This window comes from Candoia aspera, chromosome 2 (genome assembly GCF_035149785.1).
Source record: "Candoia aspera isolate rCanAsp1 chromosome 2, rCanAsp1.hap2, whole genome shotgun sequence".
Classification (NCBI taxonomy): Eukaryota; Metazoa; Chordata; class Lepidosauria; order Squamata; family Boidae; genus Candoia; species Candoia aspera.
In genome coordinates, this window is record NC_086154.1 from 265,700,121 (window position 1) to 265,713,555 (window position 13,435).

At 59.3% G+C, this 13,435-nt stretch overlaps 1 protein-coding gene across 2 annotated transcripts in view; it reads left to right on the forward strand.

Annotated features, from left to right (window-relative positions):
• Nucleotides 1-1,398: 1,398 nt before the first annotated feature.
• TLN1 (talin 1) overlaps nucleotides 1,399-13,435 on the forward strand; it is a 45,309-nt gene continuing 33,272 nt past the window's right edge. Inside the window, exons 1-3 of one of the 2 annotated variants that reach the window (XM_063295938.1) lie at nucleotides 1,399-1,464; nucleotides 11,841-12,007; nucleotides 13,249-13,346. In XM_063295938.1, coding sequence (XP_063152008.1) covers nucleotides 11,878-12,007; nucleotides 13,249-13,346 — 228 coding nt within the window. In that variant the 5' untranslated portion in view covers nucleotides 1,399-1,464; nucleotides 11,841-11,877. Of the gene's footprint in view, nucleotides 1,465-11,840; nucleotides 12,008-13,248; nucleotides 13,347-13,435 lie in introns of those variants that run through there. The other variant, XM_063295939.1, reaches the window with a different exon arrangement.

The following is a 13,435-nucleotide window of genomic DNA, read 5'->3' on the forward strand; positions in this document are numbered from 1 at the left end:
ACACCCGCCTCACAACCCTCCCAGACCTGTGTGGTGCCTTTCGCACACCCCCTCACTCCCTTGCTGACTCTCCCTCATACCCCCCTTGCTCCCTCCCCCACCCGGCATGAATTACATGACTGTGAAAGCAACTCTATTCATCTTCCATATCCCTAATAGCAGACCGTATGATGTTCTGACCCAAAGGGTCTCTTTCAGTTCTCTGATGCTGGAGCTGTCAGTGTGTAAGCGGTTCATCTTTCACTGGGCTGGGTTTCCCCATGTTTATGCTTCTTCAGTTCCCTGTTCCCAATGTAATTCTGTCTTGGCAGCTTCAGATTTTCTTTCCCTGCATGGCAACGTCTGCAGCTAGAGGTCCCAAAGGCTTTAAACTAGACTCATGATAAAGGAGTACTACTCAGAAAGATCCTCAGCTTTATCTTGGTAGCACATTGAGGGCCACCTGAGCAGAGCAGCCCGTCCTCCGGCATGGTATCATCAATATCTTGCCTATCCCTGGGTTTTTCTAGGAGAGGTTTAGCACTACCTTTTCCTGCGCAGCATGAATTGACACCTCTGCCGTTGTTGCGCTGAAAGCAATCTTCCGCCTCCAGTATCTTCCTCTATTGCTGCTGCCCGAGAGAGCTGCCCGCTTGCTGTGCAAGCCATTTGCGCCACAGGTGGCCCTGTTGAGGGTGCCCTGCTGATGTTCTTTGCTCATTCCTCCCAAGAATACACACGTGTGCAGGCAGACCCACGGTGAAGCCGCACAGAGGGCGGGAGGGGGCCGGGCCCTTACAGGCAGGCATCCTGACATGCCCAACTTGGTTAAAAACGTAAGGGTGAAACCGAGCCCCTAGAGCAGCGCTTCGCAAGCTTGGCCGCTTTAAGAGGGGTGGACTTCAACTCCCAGCATTCCCCAGCCTACAAGTGGGCCTTGAGGTCAGCAAGGCTGGCTGGGAAATGCTTGGGGTGGAAGTCCCAGGAGCGCGAACCCTTCACAGGCTGCGCAGGGAAACCCACCGCTGCTCGAAGGAGGGTCAGGCCCGCCAGGGAGAAAGCCTCGGGCGGATGCGGGTCGGCACCCTGTGCGGAGAGGCCCGAGGACTCGGCTCTCCCGGCCCTCCCGCGGCGCAAGAGGGCCCGGCGCCCGGCCTTTCCCTAGGCCCGACGGCGCGTCCACGACGGGAAGGAGGCCACCTCCAGCGCCGGGCTCAGTGGGCCACGGGCCGGGCGGGCGCGAGCGGTTCCCGGGCGCCCCTCCACCGGCCTCGGCTTTGCCGCTCCGGAGGCGGGGGCCCCGGTTCGGCGGCTGCTGCAAGGGAAGTAAGGGCCCCCAGCACAGACGGCCCGCGGCTCCGGGCATGCGCCCTGGCGGGGGAGGCGCCTCCGGGCGGGGCGGGGCCAGGCGGGGGGTGGCGCGGCCCTCCCCGCCCTCGCTCACAGCCCTCGGCCCGCCGCCGCCGCCGCCGCCGCATCCCGCAGGTAGGAACTCGCCGCTGCTCGCCGGCAGGCCGAGCCCAGCCGCGCCGCCGGACCGGCAGGGAACAGTCGCCGCCTCTGGCGGCGGGCGAGGCGCGCCTCGGGCCCCGTGGCGCCCGCCTTCTCCTCGGGAGGGCCCGGAGCCCCCACTCCGCGGCCGAGGAGGACCCGGAGCGCCGCCGCTCCTCCGCCAGGCTCCGCCGCAGACGCAGCCCGGCCCCTTCCCTTCGCTTCCTTCCCAGCCCGGGGTTGCGAGGTGGGGCGCGGGCGGGCGCTCGAGTTGGCTCCCGGGTGGGCCTAGCCGGGCCCGCTCCAAGTTTTCCTGGGGCGGCGTGTTGCCCCCTCACCCCTCGGGGTCGGGTTTGGGGCGCGGAGAACGCCGGGTGGGTTCCGGCCGGCCTCCGGGCTTCGCGCTGCGGCTCTGCCTTCGCCCGCCGCTCCCCACCCCCGTGTCGGGGCGGTCCGGGGAGGGCCGCGGGGTCTCGCGTGAATGTCAGTGGCTCCTGGAGGGAGGCGTCAGCGCGCAAACCCCTGTGGGGGGCCAGGAACAGGGGCGCCTCCCTCGGCCTTGGGGCGCCGTTGCAGAGAAGCGCGCCGCCCCGCAAGGCGGCCCCCCTTCCTTCCTCCCCCCTGCCCCGCCTTGGCATTCCCGAGGCTTTCTGCCCGCCCCGCGGGCTCTGCTGTCCGCGGATGGCGCGAGCGCCTTGAAGCTCGCGGGCCCGCCTGTCTCAACCGGCAGCACTTTGCCCGGGTCGATCTCTTTCCGCCCCCCGGGCCCCGTTGCACCCCTCTTTGCTGGACACGGGCGCGGGGTGGGGGCGTCCTGCCATTCCAAGATAGGACATCCACGAAAACTGGGACACGGACGCTTTGGGGCGCATCGGAGGCTAAAAAGAGACACTTTGCGGCTTCAACACGCAGCCCCCCACTTTGCAGCCCTCAGATCCCTGACCCGTGTAAATTCCACTCCTACTTTAGCCTAGTCTACTTTGCAGGGTGGTGTTTGTGTGGAACAGCAGGAGAGGGAGAACCTTGCCTGCCCCTTAAATTCCAGGAGGGGGAAGAAAGGCGGGGTTTAAATATTGAGCGGTATGTGAACAAAATAGTCCCTTTTATGGTGCTGTGCTCGTGGGGGGGGGGGCAGGCCAGGGCCTGAGGGAGGGGCATTTCTCACTGGTGACGGGTCTTTGGATGAAGAGATCTCTGTTAGATTTCTGAAACTTATTTTAAATAGAAGAGAATATATGTTGCTAAGGTCTGCAAGCAAACTAAGCTCAGAGAGTACCAAGGACTCCATTTTTTAAAAACTGAACAGCATGATAGGGTTATAGCACCAGTTGTGTCTTGTGTAACAGCATGCTCCAGAATTAGCAGGCGAGTGTTTACAGGAAAAAATAAAACCACAAATGGCCAAGGTTGCAGGCTTTGTCAGATGTTTTGGGCCTTTAAGCCATTAAGATGACTGCAATTATATTGAATCTTTTGAAAACGGAGTTAAATTTTAGCTAATCTGTTTCTCTGCAGTAATCTACTTTCATTTACCACTTTGCTCTTTAAAGCGTTCTTTGACGGCTGCCAAGTTGTGACTACGTTTTCCATTCCTTTCTAAAGCTGCGCTTCCTTGGTGGGGGCTGCTGAGACCACCCAAACTTGCTTTGCGAGGAACTCTAGGACCCCTCTGAGACCCCTCTGCCCTAACCCTAACCCTCTCCAGGAGCTTTATGACCTTGGGCTCCCTTGGGGCCTTCTCCTCTTGCACCGTGCAGTGCTGGCTGGTGTCTTGAGCAGAGCAAGGCAGCAGGGCGGCAGCTGTGCCCACATGGATGCTTCTGGAGGTAGAGAATGCAGCCAGCCTTTTCTGCCACCTGGGAGATGCCTTGTAGGGCTCAGCTTGAAAGGGCACTGCCTGGGGTTGATGGCTGCAGCTCTGCATCTTCCTTGTTCTTGCCTTATCCCTGGAGAAGTGGGGTTCCCCACTTCTGAATGCAGAGCCTTTGACTGCAGCTGTAATGTCTGCTTCACTCAGCAATGCCTTGGGGAGGCAGCCCCCCTGTCATATGGGCTGCCTTTAGAACTTGGGTTAGAGCCCCTGAGAGATGCAGAAGGGCAAGGAAGCTCTGTGAGCTGGCCATGGAATGGGGTCAGAGGAAGAGTGGCGAGCCTGGGAAGTGGGTTACGGTGCTTCCCCAGGGTGGGGGTTTGACTGTGGGAGGGGGCATTGTTAGGATTGCGGGTCCCCTTCACTTTGAACATCTGACCCAAGAGTAACCCAGGCTCCCCCTCTGTTGCGGGCTGCCCTCTTCTGCCATCTGCCAATTCTTGGTTGAAAAGCCGCTCTGTGGTTCTCGCTGCCTCCAGATAGAGGTCCTGCAGCTGCCCCCCCCCCCCAGCTGCTCCTGCTGCTGCCTTCTGCTTCCCCAGCTGGAGGCCTGGGTCAGAGGTGGCTCCAAATTCCATATTTGGTAGCAGTCATTGCTGACTCTTTTGCCGTGGGAGGGGACACTTCTAGCCCAGTTCCTCCTGGCTGGAGTCTGCGGGTTGCTCCTTTGGAAAGGCCAGGGTGAGGCGCAGCTGAGAGCACCTTGCAGGGTTCCAGCTGGAGGCTCATGGCAGTCATCCCACAATGGCCAGCCGGCCTGGTTGCCTTGGTTTTCTTTAGCAGGCTGGCCCAAGGCCAGCATTGGAGGAGCAGCGGCACCTTGGTCGGGCCATTGACAGCATCTGTGGCTAGGAGGAATGCCTTCCTTAGGATCGACCAAATCTCTGGAGTGCAGATGCCATCAAAGGCGGGGCGGGGGGAGAGAAGCAAGGCTCATTGGCCACCTCCCTCCCTCCACCTTCTGGATTCTGGCTCAGGGAGAGCGACCATGGGGACAGCTTCTGGAGGGAGGAGGTCCTGAGCCTCCGACTGCTGGGGGGTGGATTCACTTCCCCTTCCCTTCCCTCCTTGGGCACCCCCGAGAGGCATTGGAAGGGGCGGCCTCCTGCTGGGGCCCCCTCTGCTTCTCAGGCCACAGCAGGCTCCCCTGCTCTGCCTCCGAGGGCCCCTTTGCCCTTTCCGTGTGTGCTCCTGCGTCTGCTTCTCGCGAGGAGGAGGCTGTTGCAGCTGTGAGCTGGACAAACAGGAAGTGAGTGGGCAGGCAGCCGACGGGGGAATGTCCTGGAGGTTCTTTTGGTCATTCTGTCCTGCAGAGTCAGGGAGCGGGCGTGTCCCGCAGCCTGCCGGTCTCCAGCAAGGCCGAGTTTCAGAAAGGGTGCAGCTTCCTGAGAAGCGGGGCTGTGATGGGCAGCACAGGGCTTCCTGGGAGGCAGAGGTTGGGCTTGGAATGGCACAATGCGGGGCAGGCTCCCTCCCCCCTTAGCAGGGAGGGGGGCAAGTGGAACGGAAGGAGGCAGAGCTCCCAGGTTTTCAGCGGCCTGTAAACTCTAGCCCAGGCTGCGGAGCAGTGGAGGCCAGGCGGGTGAGCTATTTCCTGCTGCGTTCCTCTTTTGTGGATGACTGGGTGCACTGGCACAACGGCCTCTTGTGGTTTGGTGGCTGCTGCTGCCGCTGCCCCAGCTCCCAAGTGTGGCAGGGATCCTTGCGTCTTTGGGAAGTTCTGTTTGCAGTCGTCTGATCCTACTGATTCAGCCGCTCAAAGGGAGCAGCCACCCTGCTCCCTTTGAGCAGCGCAGAAAGGGCAGGGAGACCTGGCTCCCAGCGATGGAGAATGGTGATTTGGCTGGCTTTAGGGTGCTCCCCCTTGCGCTGGGGCTCTCGGAAGCCTTTGGCCTGGGTGCCACTGGAATTGGGTCCCAGCACAGCTGGCTTTGGCTTTGGTTTTCCGGGGAGCCAGGGGGGAGGGGGAGGAGATGCCTTCCCGGTTGCCTGCTGCTGCGTGGTCCTCTGAGCTGGGATGGGCTTTACTTTTTGAAACTTGTGTTCTGCCTTTCCAGGGCGGTGAACCATAAGCTAAAGCTGCCTTGCGTATCAGTTCCTCCCATGGTCTTCTTCCAGGAAGAGGGGGGTTCAGCTCCACCACCTTCCTGCAGACCCTTCAGGTGGGCATACTTCCTGCTCCGAGGAGTCCTCTGCCTACCCCCGTTCCAGGAAGAGTAGAGGGCACTTGGTTCCCTCATTGCCTTCTGGGGCCCCCAGTTCCCTTCCCTGTTTGGGCCCCCCGTCGTCATCAGCCCCGTTGCAGACAAGAGCAGAGTCTTGGCAGGTTCTTTGTTCTGTGCCATGCACTGAAATGCAGAGAAGGAATGCAGCAAGGCTCAGCTTCTTGCTTCCTCGCTTCCCCTTGCTGCTTATTTGTTCTTAGGTTGCTCATATTCCTGCCAAGACATTCAGCGGCCCCACTTATTTTCAGGCCACCAGATGCTAAGGCTCTACTCTCCCAGATGTTCTCTGGGGCTCAGAGTTCATGGACTGAGGGTGAAGGGATAAACCTGTAGCAAACATCTGGACAGGCAATCTCTGCAGATTTACTGGGGAAAAGAATCTGTGCTGCATTTTTTAATTGAAAACTTCAAAGTAGTTAATGACTTGACAAAAATCTTCAAGGCCTGGTTAGAGTTAGGTTAGAACCCAGTTCTAGCATTGGAAGGAGTCGTGCAATGCAGCTGGTCCAACCTTTCCCAGTCTGTGGCTGCTGGTGGCTTGGGCCCACCCGTGCTCCCTCCACCCTTCTTCCACTGCTGGTGATTCTGCTCTGGGTGAGTCACCCCCCCCCCCCCCGCTTGCCTGCTCTGCGATTCAGGCCTGAGAGCCCGCAGGAAGTGTTCGTTCTGCTGGCGCTCTGGTGCTTGGCTCTGATTGGTCCTGGGGCCCTCCTGGAGGGCGGGTCTCCACACGTGCTCCCCACTGCATGCGAGGTTAAATTTGAATGGCGCTGCCTCTTCCCGCGGGGCTTGATGCCTGTGCATGGGCTAATTCCCAGCTCGGAGGTTGGCAACTCTTTCACTCCCAATTCCCCTCAACAATGTATATGTTTTTGTTCTGTGGAAAAGGCCCACCACCCATGAGAGGGCCGGGGGGGAGCAGTGGGTGCCCACTCTGAGCAAAAGCGCAAGGAGAGAAGGACAAGGGTTGGGGGTGCACTTGACCTCGGGTGGTCAGTCACTGGCTGCACTTTAGTGCTGTCCCCACGTCCTCCTCCAAACATACATCCCTCTTTGAAGCTGCTGCTATTACCCCTCCAGGAATGTACTGCTTGAGGCAAAATGTTCCTTCTGGGAAATCAGGGTGGGGAAGGGGGCACTGAGTCAGCCCCCCCCCCCCCCCGCCAGTGCATGGCTCTTACCCAGCCCATTCTGCAAACAGTTTGGGGGAAAAAAGAATTCCCTGAATTTGCCAGAGCAGCCTTAATCCTCATCCCCGCCCCCAGCATTTGAGGCCCATCTTGTTTCTGCTGTTTGTGAAAGGGATTAACATCCTGCCCTTCCGTTTCAAAAAAATGACTCTCAGGATGGCTCGCCACCCTTGTGCACTTGCACAAACACATGCAGCGTCTGCTGCAGTTGAACATTAAAAGGCCGAAGTAGAGGCTCTTTGGAGTACCACAGGATGCCAACTTATTGCCTGGGGATAAGTGCAAATGCTGTCTGTGGGACTGCTGAGAGCCAGGGGAGGAGTGGGGAGGCAATGTTGCTGGGCAGCGGCCTCCTCTTCAGCTGCCTGCTGGGAGACCAGCCCTTGCCCTGCTCTTTGGCCTCCCGGCAAGCCTTATCCTTTGGCTGGCCCTGCATTCCAGCCAGCAGCCCTGCTTCCCCAGGCGATGTCCCAAGAGCTCTCGGCGGCCTTTGGTGGGAGGGGGCCCCTGGGTTTCCCTCTGCTGCCCCCTGTGCCATCTGCCTGGTTCCTCCCTTAGTTCAAGGAGACACTTCCAGGGTACAAAAGCAGCCAGCAGTGCACGTTTCTCTTGGAAATACTGGCTGCTGCTGACCCTGCTGGGTGGGGCTGTGGGGAAGAGCTGGCCCTTGTGACCCCACAGCTTCTCCAAGTCAGTGGCCAGGGGGATCTTCCCCCGTGGCCCAGCAGGGTGGAATCAATATGAGCCCGAAGCTGGCACAGCTGGAAAAGAAGTGCCTGAGGCCGTTCACTGAGAGGCAGAACGGGCGGCAAAGGCAAAGTGTTGCTTGCTGTGTTGGGGTGGGCGGAAGAGACGCAGGCTTAAGCCCAGAATGACAGCTCAGTGCGGCTGCTCTGCAGTGGCTGGTCTTTCCTGTTCTAGGCAATGGCTGACCATGCTGCTTCAGCATCAGTAGCCAAGGCAGTGAAACCGAGCTTCATCCTTGCCCCCCGCCACACCCCATTAGGCTCCAAATTTCAGGCTTGTGCTCCTGCAGAGCAGTGTATTGCCCTACGCAGGGTGAAGCCCTGCCAGGCAGCCCCTTCTGTCTCCCGGCTTAGCTGCTGGGCCACTGCCCCAAACACCTTGTACCCTCCTCTGCCTCCTCCAGACCCTTTGAGAAGCCTTGGCTGGGGGGCATTGCGGGGCAGGGCTCACTTGGGCCAGCCAGGTGGGCCAGATGCTCCGCCAGCGAGGGCCAGACGGGCTGTGGCTCCGGTCAGGGCTGGGGGCTTGGTCATTTGGCGAAGGTGCTGCCCGTCTTGGCGATTGCGGTGAGCAAGTCTGGGCTTCTCATGAGAGAGCGGGAGACATGCTGTTTTGGGGGGAGTTGTGTCCTCCCACGTAAGGGAGTCTCTTGTAGGACGCAGTTCACGGAAGGGGGCTGGGCTGGAGATTTCGTGGAGCCAGGCGCGTGGAAGCAGGGAGAAGGGAGGTGACCTTGGGCTCGAGTTCACTGTGGTGTTCGCCGGCAGCTAACAGGTGGTGTCGCATTTGTGCTGATCAGAGCTGGCCAGGCGGGCTGCAGGGCTGAAGAAACAAAGGGGCTGCCCCCCGCCCTGTTGAAACTTGACATGTGGTCTGCTTTTCCTGTGGGCAGTTGGGAACGAGGGTTGGGGGCAGCATGAAGGAGGAAGCACTCGGGGAAGCTGATCAGAGCATGACTGGAGAATCTCTTCTGGGGACCGGGAAGGAAAGAGCAGGTCCCCCTCCCCGCCCACTTGGCTGCTGATGCTACTTCCTCTTTTGGGGGGGAGGGTGCTTAAGCAGAGGCCTGGCCCCGCCTTCCCCTCCCCAAGAAACCACAGAGCCTCCTGTTTCTGGCATTCCTGCGGCCGAGCGAGAAGCTGAAGATGTTTCGCGCCTGGTCCAATGCACGGAGCCAGCCAGTGAGAAGGTAGGGGCCTCTGACTGGCGTGCTGCAAACAAACGTCTTTTGGGCATGCCAAGAATGTAGCCCTGGAATGACTCCCTGGAAGGCGCAGCGGGGGGGTGGGGCGGGAGCGCCTGCCTCCTAGGCAGAGGCTGGAGAGACTCTGGGGCGCAAGCAGGAAGGAACTTGCCCCCATTTCCAGCTGCCTGTGGACTGGGGTCTAGGAACAGCCAGTGGATGTAGGAAGGAGGGGCTCGGAGCCCCCAGCCCTTGAGAGGCTGGCACTGCCACCTCTGGCGAGTCCCTTGGGCCTTTCCCTTGGGCCTTGCATTGGTGGGGAAGCCCAGGGGCTGGGCCATTCTGGGGTGGGGCAATTAGAGGGCTTGCTGGCTCCTGGGTCAGCTGGGGTTGGGGAGCGACATCCCAAGGAGGAGCTCGCAGGTGTTGAGCCAATAAATGCCCAGTGAAGACCTTGCAGCAGCAGTCAGAAGGCCTCACAAAGTGGAAGGGCTCAGGGTGCCCAAAGGCTTGTGCCAGGTGGGGGGGCAGGCTGCTCCGTGGAAAGCCCCCCTTTAGGGCCTTGCAGGGGAAAAGTCCTCGCAGGGATTTCCGCAAGCCAGTTTCCTGGCTGGTGGCCTCTGCTGTGGGCAGCGTTGGGCAGAGAGCTCCTGTCCCAGTTACCTGGTGCTTGGGAGAGGCCTGGGAGGTAGTGGCCTTTGGCAGAGCTGCTGGGTCTCCCAGTGTGGCTCCCTGCCAGATCCATGTGAAAGTGCCTGCTTTGCCTTGGTGCCTGCAGGGCATTTGGGGCAGGCCTACAGGCGTGTGGAGACCCCGGACTGCCTCCTGCCAACCTTGTACAGCATTCCTCTGAGCTGGTCCTTCAGGTGAAAAATGGTGCCTGTTTCTGGAGCTGTTTGGAAATGAGGGTCCATTCCACCTGCAACTGCAAAGTGACCAGCGGGGGTGGGGTGGGGGTCTCATAAACCCTTGGACTTCAAGGCCTTTCATGTGGCTTGGCCTGCAGGGAGAGATGGCCCCGCTTCCAGCTTATGATCCTCCTGCAATACCTGGCTCTGGCCCCCCCACCCCAAATCTGGTCTTGATCTCATGTGGCTTCCTTCAGTTTCTCAGAAGTAAGAACGTGGGGGAATGAGGAAGAGCCTTTCCCACTTTGGGTTGAGCTATGGCTGAGCCCGGCCACTAGGGCATATTTTCTGCTTTGGGCCTCCTGCGAACGGCCATGGAAAAGATGCCCTTGTGGCTGGGCTGGCTCCTATGTGGAGCAAGAGCTGCCCATCTCTGCCCAGGTGCTGGGACGTGCTTCCTTGGGTGCCCTCACCACACCTGGATGCTTTGGGGGCGAGAGGTGGCGGGGGCATCCAGACACACCTAGCTGGTGGGTTCCATTTGGGGGTGGGGCCTTGGGGAGTGGGGCGTGTCCTGCTCGGAGAGGAAGTGGGGCTGGCCTTGGGGTCAGGTGAGAGGAAATGGGCTGAGCTGCTGGGGCGCAGATAGGAGAGTCCTGCCCTGGCACAGAGGCCAAGCGGGAGGGCTTTGTACCTGGAGTGGCTCCCGGCAAGGACTGAAAAGGGGTGGGCAGCTGGACGGACCAGCCAGATTCAGGTACCCAGAGCAACCCTACTGGGGGGCCACAGGAAGTACTTGGTTGGAGAACAAAGCAGAAGCCCCCTGCCTGCTCCATGCCCCCCTGCAAGGGTGGGGGAGGAATCCCAAGCTGGGAGCCTGTCCTCTGGGCTCAGGGGGAGCGACTGTTCTGTATGGTGCCATTCTGGCTGTGGGCAGTGGCCCAGAAGCCTGAAAGGTGAGTGGAGCCCGTGGTGGTAGGTGATAGGCATCAGGGTCCAACTTTTCTCTCTAGGTGGTGGGGCTGATGGGTGCACCTTAGCAGCCACCCTCAGAGCTTGAGGTTCAGAAAGGCATCCCCTCCCTGGAACCCAGCTGCCAGCCCCACCCTCTGTCTAAGCTATAGGAAGGCAGTGGGACATGGATTGGATGCAGGTGGGGTGGGGAACAGCACAGTGTTGTGTTGGCGCCTCTGGTTCCTGGCATGGGTTGCCCTTCCAGTCGGGCGGGGGGGGGCTCCTCTTTTGCATCAGGAAGCACATCCCCAGCTTTGAACCAAGCTGGAGAACTCCCTCCCCTGCACCCTCTCTCTCCTGATGTGGCTGTGCTGGAGATGGTCCTCTGCGGCCCCCTGTTTTCAGGCACCAGCCTTGCTTTGTGCCAGAGGCATTGGAGGGAGCCTTCGGCTGGCGGGGCAGGGGACTCACTCTTCTTAGATGGCTTGGGCAAGCAAGGCAGGCATCGGTTACCAGGCAGGGCCCCCGGGGCTTCCTTCCTGCGGTTTCCTCTCACCAGCTGTCCTGAGTATAATCTGCTTCCTCCGGCCACCGGCCTTATCGGCTTTGCTCCACCAGGATGGGCTTCCTCCTGCGGGCGGGACTGCCACTTCATTGTGATGTGGCACATCTTCCCCTGCAGGCTCCTCCTGAGCAAGTGTCAGGACTTTGGGGTGGCCACATCCTCATGCTGCCCTTTCCTGCCCTGGGCCTGACACCCAGTGCATGGGTGTGAGATCTCTGCTCTTCTCCATGGCGCTTTTAGTAAAAGGGGAACTTCTGGGGCGGTCATGGGACATGGGGTAAGCAGGGCAGCCTGGGAAGGGCCGTGGCTTCAGAGGCTGGCCTCTCCAGCTCTTGTCTCGACTGCTGCCTCCCCTCAAGCGGTTGGAGTAACTTGCACTGGGGACCCCAGGCACATCCGAAGAATGCTGGCTGGGCTTATTTGTTACTGTTGAGAAGCCCTGTAACCCTTCCTGAGGCAGAGGAGCCAACCTGCAGAATGTCCATGGGATTGGGCAAGGAATTGCCATCTCAGTCCCCACCCACTTTCCCCTGAGGGCTGGATGCAGTCCCATCCGCCATTCCTGAAGCTGCCTCTGGCCCCCTCCCTGTGGGAAAGAAAGGGTTCCGGGTCCCACCGGGTAGAGCTGCAGGACCATGGGAGGCTGAGCAGAAGCGTGAACCGTTCTGGCAGTGGGGTGGCTTTGACCTGCTTGAGATGGGGCAAGGCCCATCTGTGGGTGTGCTCGCCTCTCTCCCCCACTCGTGGCACCCAGGGGGCTCCCTGCTCACTCCTCCCTCCTCCTCCAGCAGGTGAAGCAGGACAGGGGACATCCCAGCTGCCACCATGGTGGCCTTATCACTCAAGATCAGCATCGGCAATGTGGTGAAGACGATGCAGTTTGAGCCCTCCACCATGGTGTATGATGCCTGCCGCATCATCCGGGAGCGAGTGCCGGAGGCCCAGATGGGGCAGCGTAAGTGCCAGGAGCCAGGGGACATTTTCCCCTTGGGCTTCTTCCTGCCTTTCCCACGCAGGGGAAGTACGTTTGCTCATCCCTAGAAGTTTGGCCTGGGCGGGAGGCGGGGGGTCCCATGCTCCCGTGGGGCTGGTCTTGAAGGACTTTTCCCCATTCTCCCTCTAATGCCAGCCCTGTATGTAGGATGGTTCATGGAAGTCTGCTGGAGGGGAAATCTGTCTCCTACAGATAGATGGAGCAGCGACACCCGTGCCCTGCAAAATCTGAAAGGCTGAGAATACCAGAATATTGCTGGCCTGCGGCCTTCAGTCCTGGACATGGGGTGGGAGCCGAGGGAATGCTGCTGCTGTGGGCAAGCGGAAACCACACCCAGCATGGGGAGCAGGTCCAGGTGGGGTACCAGGAGGAACTTTCTGAATGTAGTAGTAGCGATCAGCCAGTGGAACAGGCTGCCACGGGGCCTGGTGATGACTCCTAGGCTGGACTTCTTCAAACAGAGGCCAGGTGGTCATCTGTCAGAAAGGTTCTAGGCAGTGGTTCTTAAACTGTTTGACCCGATTACCCCTTTTCCCAGTTTCAAATAATGTCATTCCCGTCACAAAAAACAGTTTCTTTTGTTTTATGCAAGCATCTTGGCAGAGGCAGTTCCAAACAGTCCTCAAGTAATTGCTCCGTTATCACTGGTATATGCCTAAATTACCCTCTTGGGTGTAGTTGCCCCCAGTTGAAGAACCGCTGCTCTGGTGGTTCCTGCACTGAGTGGGGGTTTGGGTAGATGACCTCTAAGGTACTTCCAAGTTTTAGGATGCTATGTTCTTTATCATTACTGGTATATTATTTATTGATTTGATTTAGAAGGCCACCTAACTCCGTAAGACTGGGTAGTGTACAACATTAATGTTTTTTAACTTTTAACAAAAACGTTAAAAAACAGATGATAAGAAATGCAAAGCTTGTCTTTCTGTCTGTCTGACTGAGCAGGCCTTCATTGAAGAAGGAAATCTGAAGGGGGAGGAGGATGGGCTGACCAACAAGGTGCTGCAATTGGCAGGGAAACTGGGCACGCAGAGCATTGGGGCCCGGGGGAAGACAGGACAGTTCCTTCTTGCACCTTGTCCCTTGCTCATGTGCCTCAGGCTTGGGGGGCATCACTATCTGACCTCAACCCCCCCCAGTGCTGCTGGGGAGATGCTTTGGGGTCAGTCCTGGGCCAACCCCACTCCCCGTTCTTCCTTCAGCCAACGACTTTGGCCTTTTCCTCTCGGATGAAGATCCCAAGAAGGGGATATGGCTGGAGGCCGGGAAGGCTCTGGACTACTACATGCTCCGCAATGGGGTAAGTGCTTCCTTGCAAGGGGTTTACTGAGTCAGCTAGGAGGGGGTTACCTTGATTCCCAAGGGCTCTGGGCTAACTGGCAGAGGGTA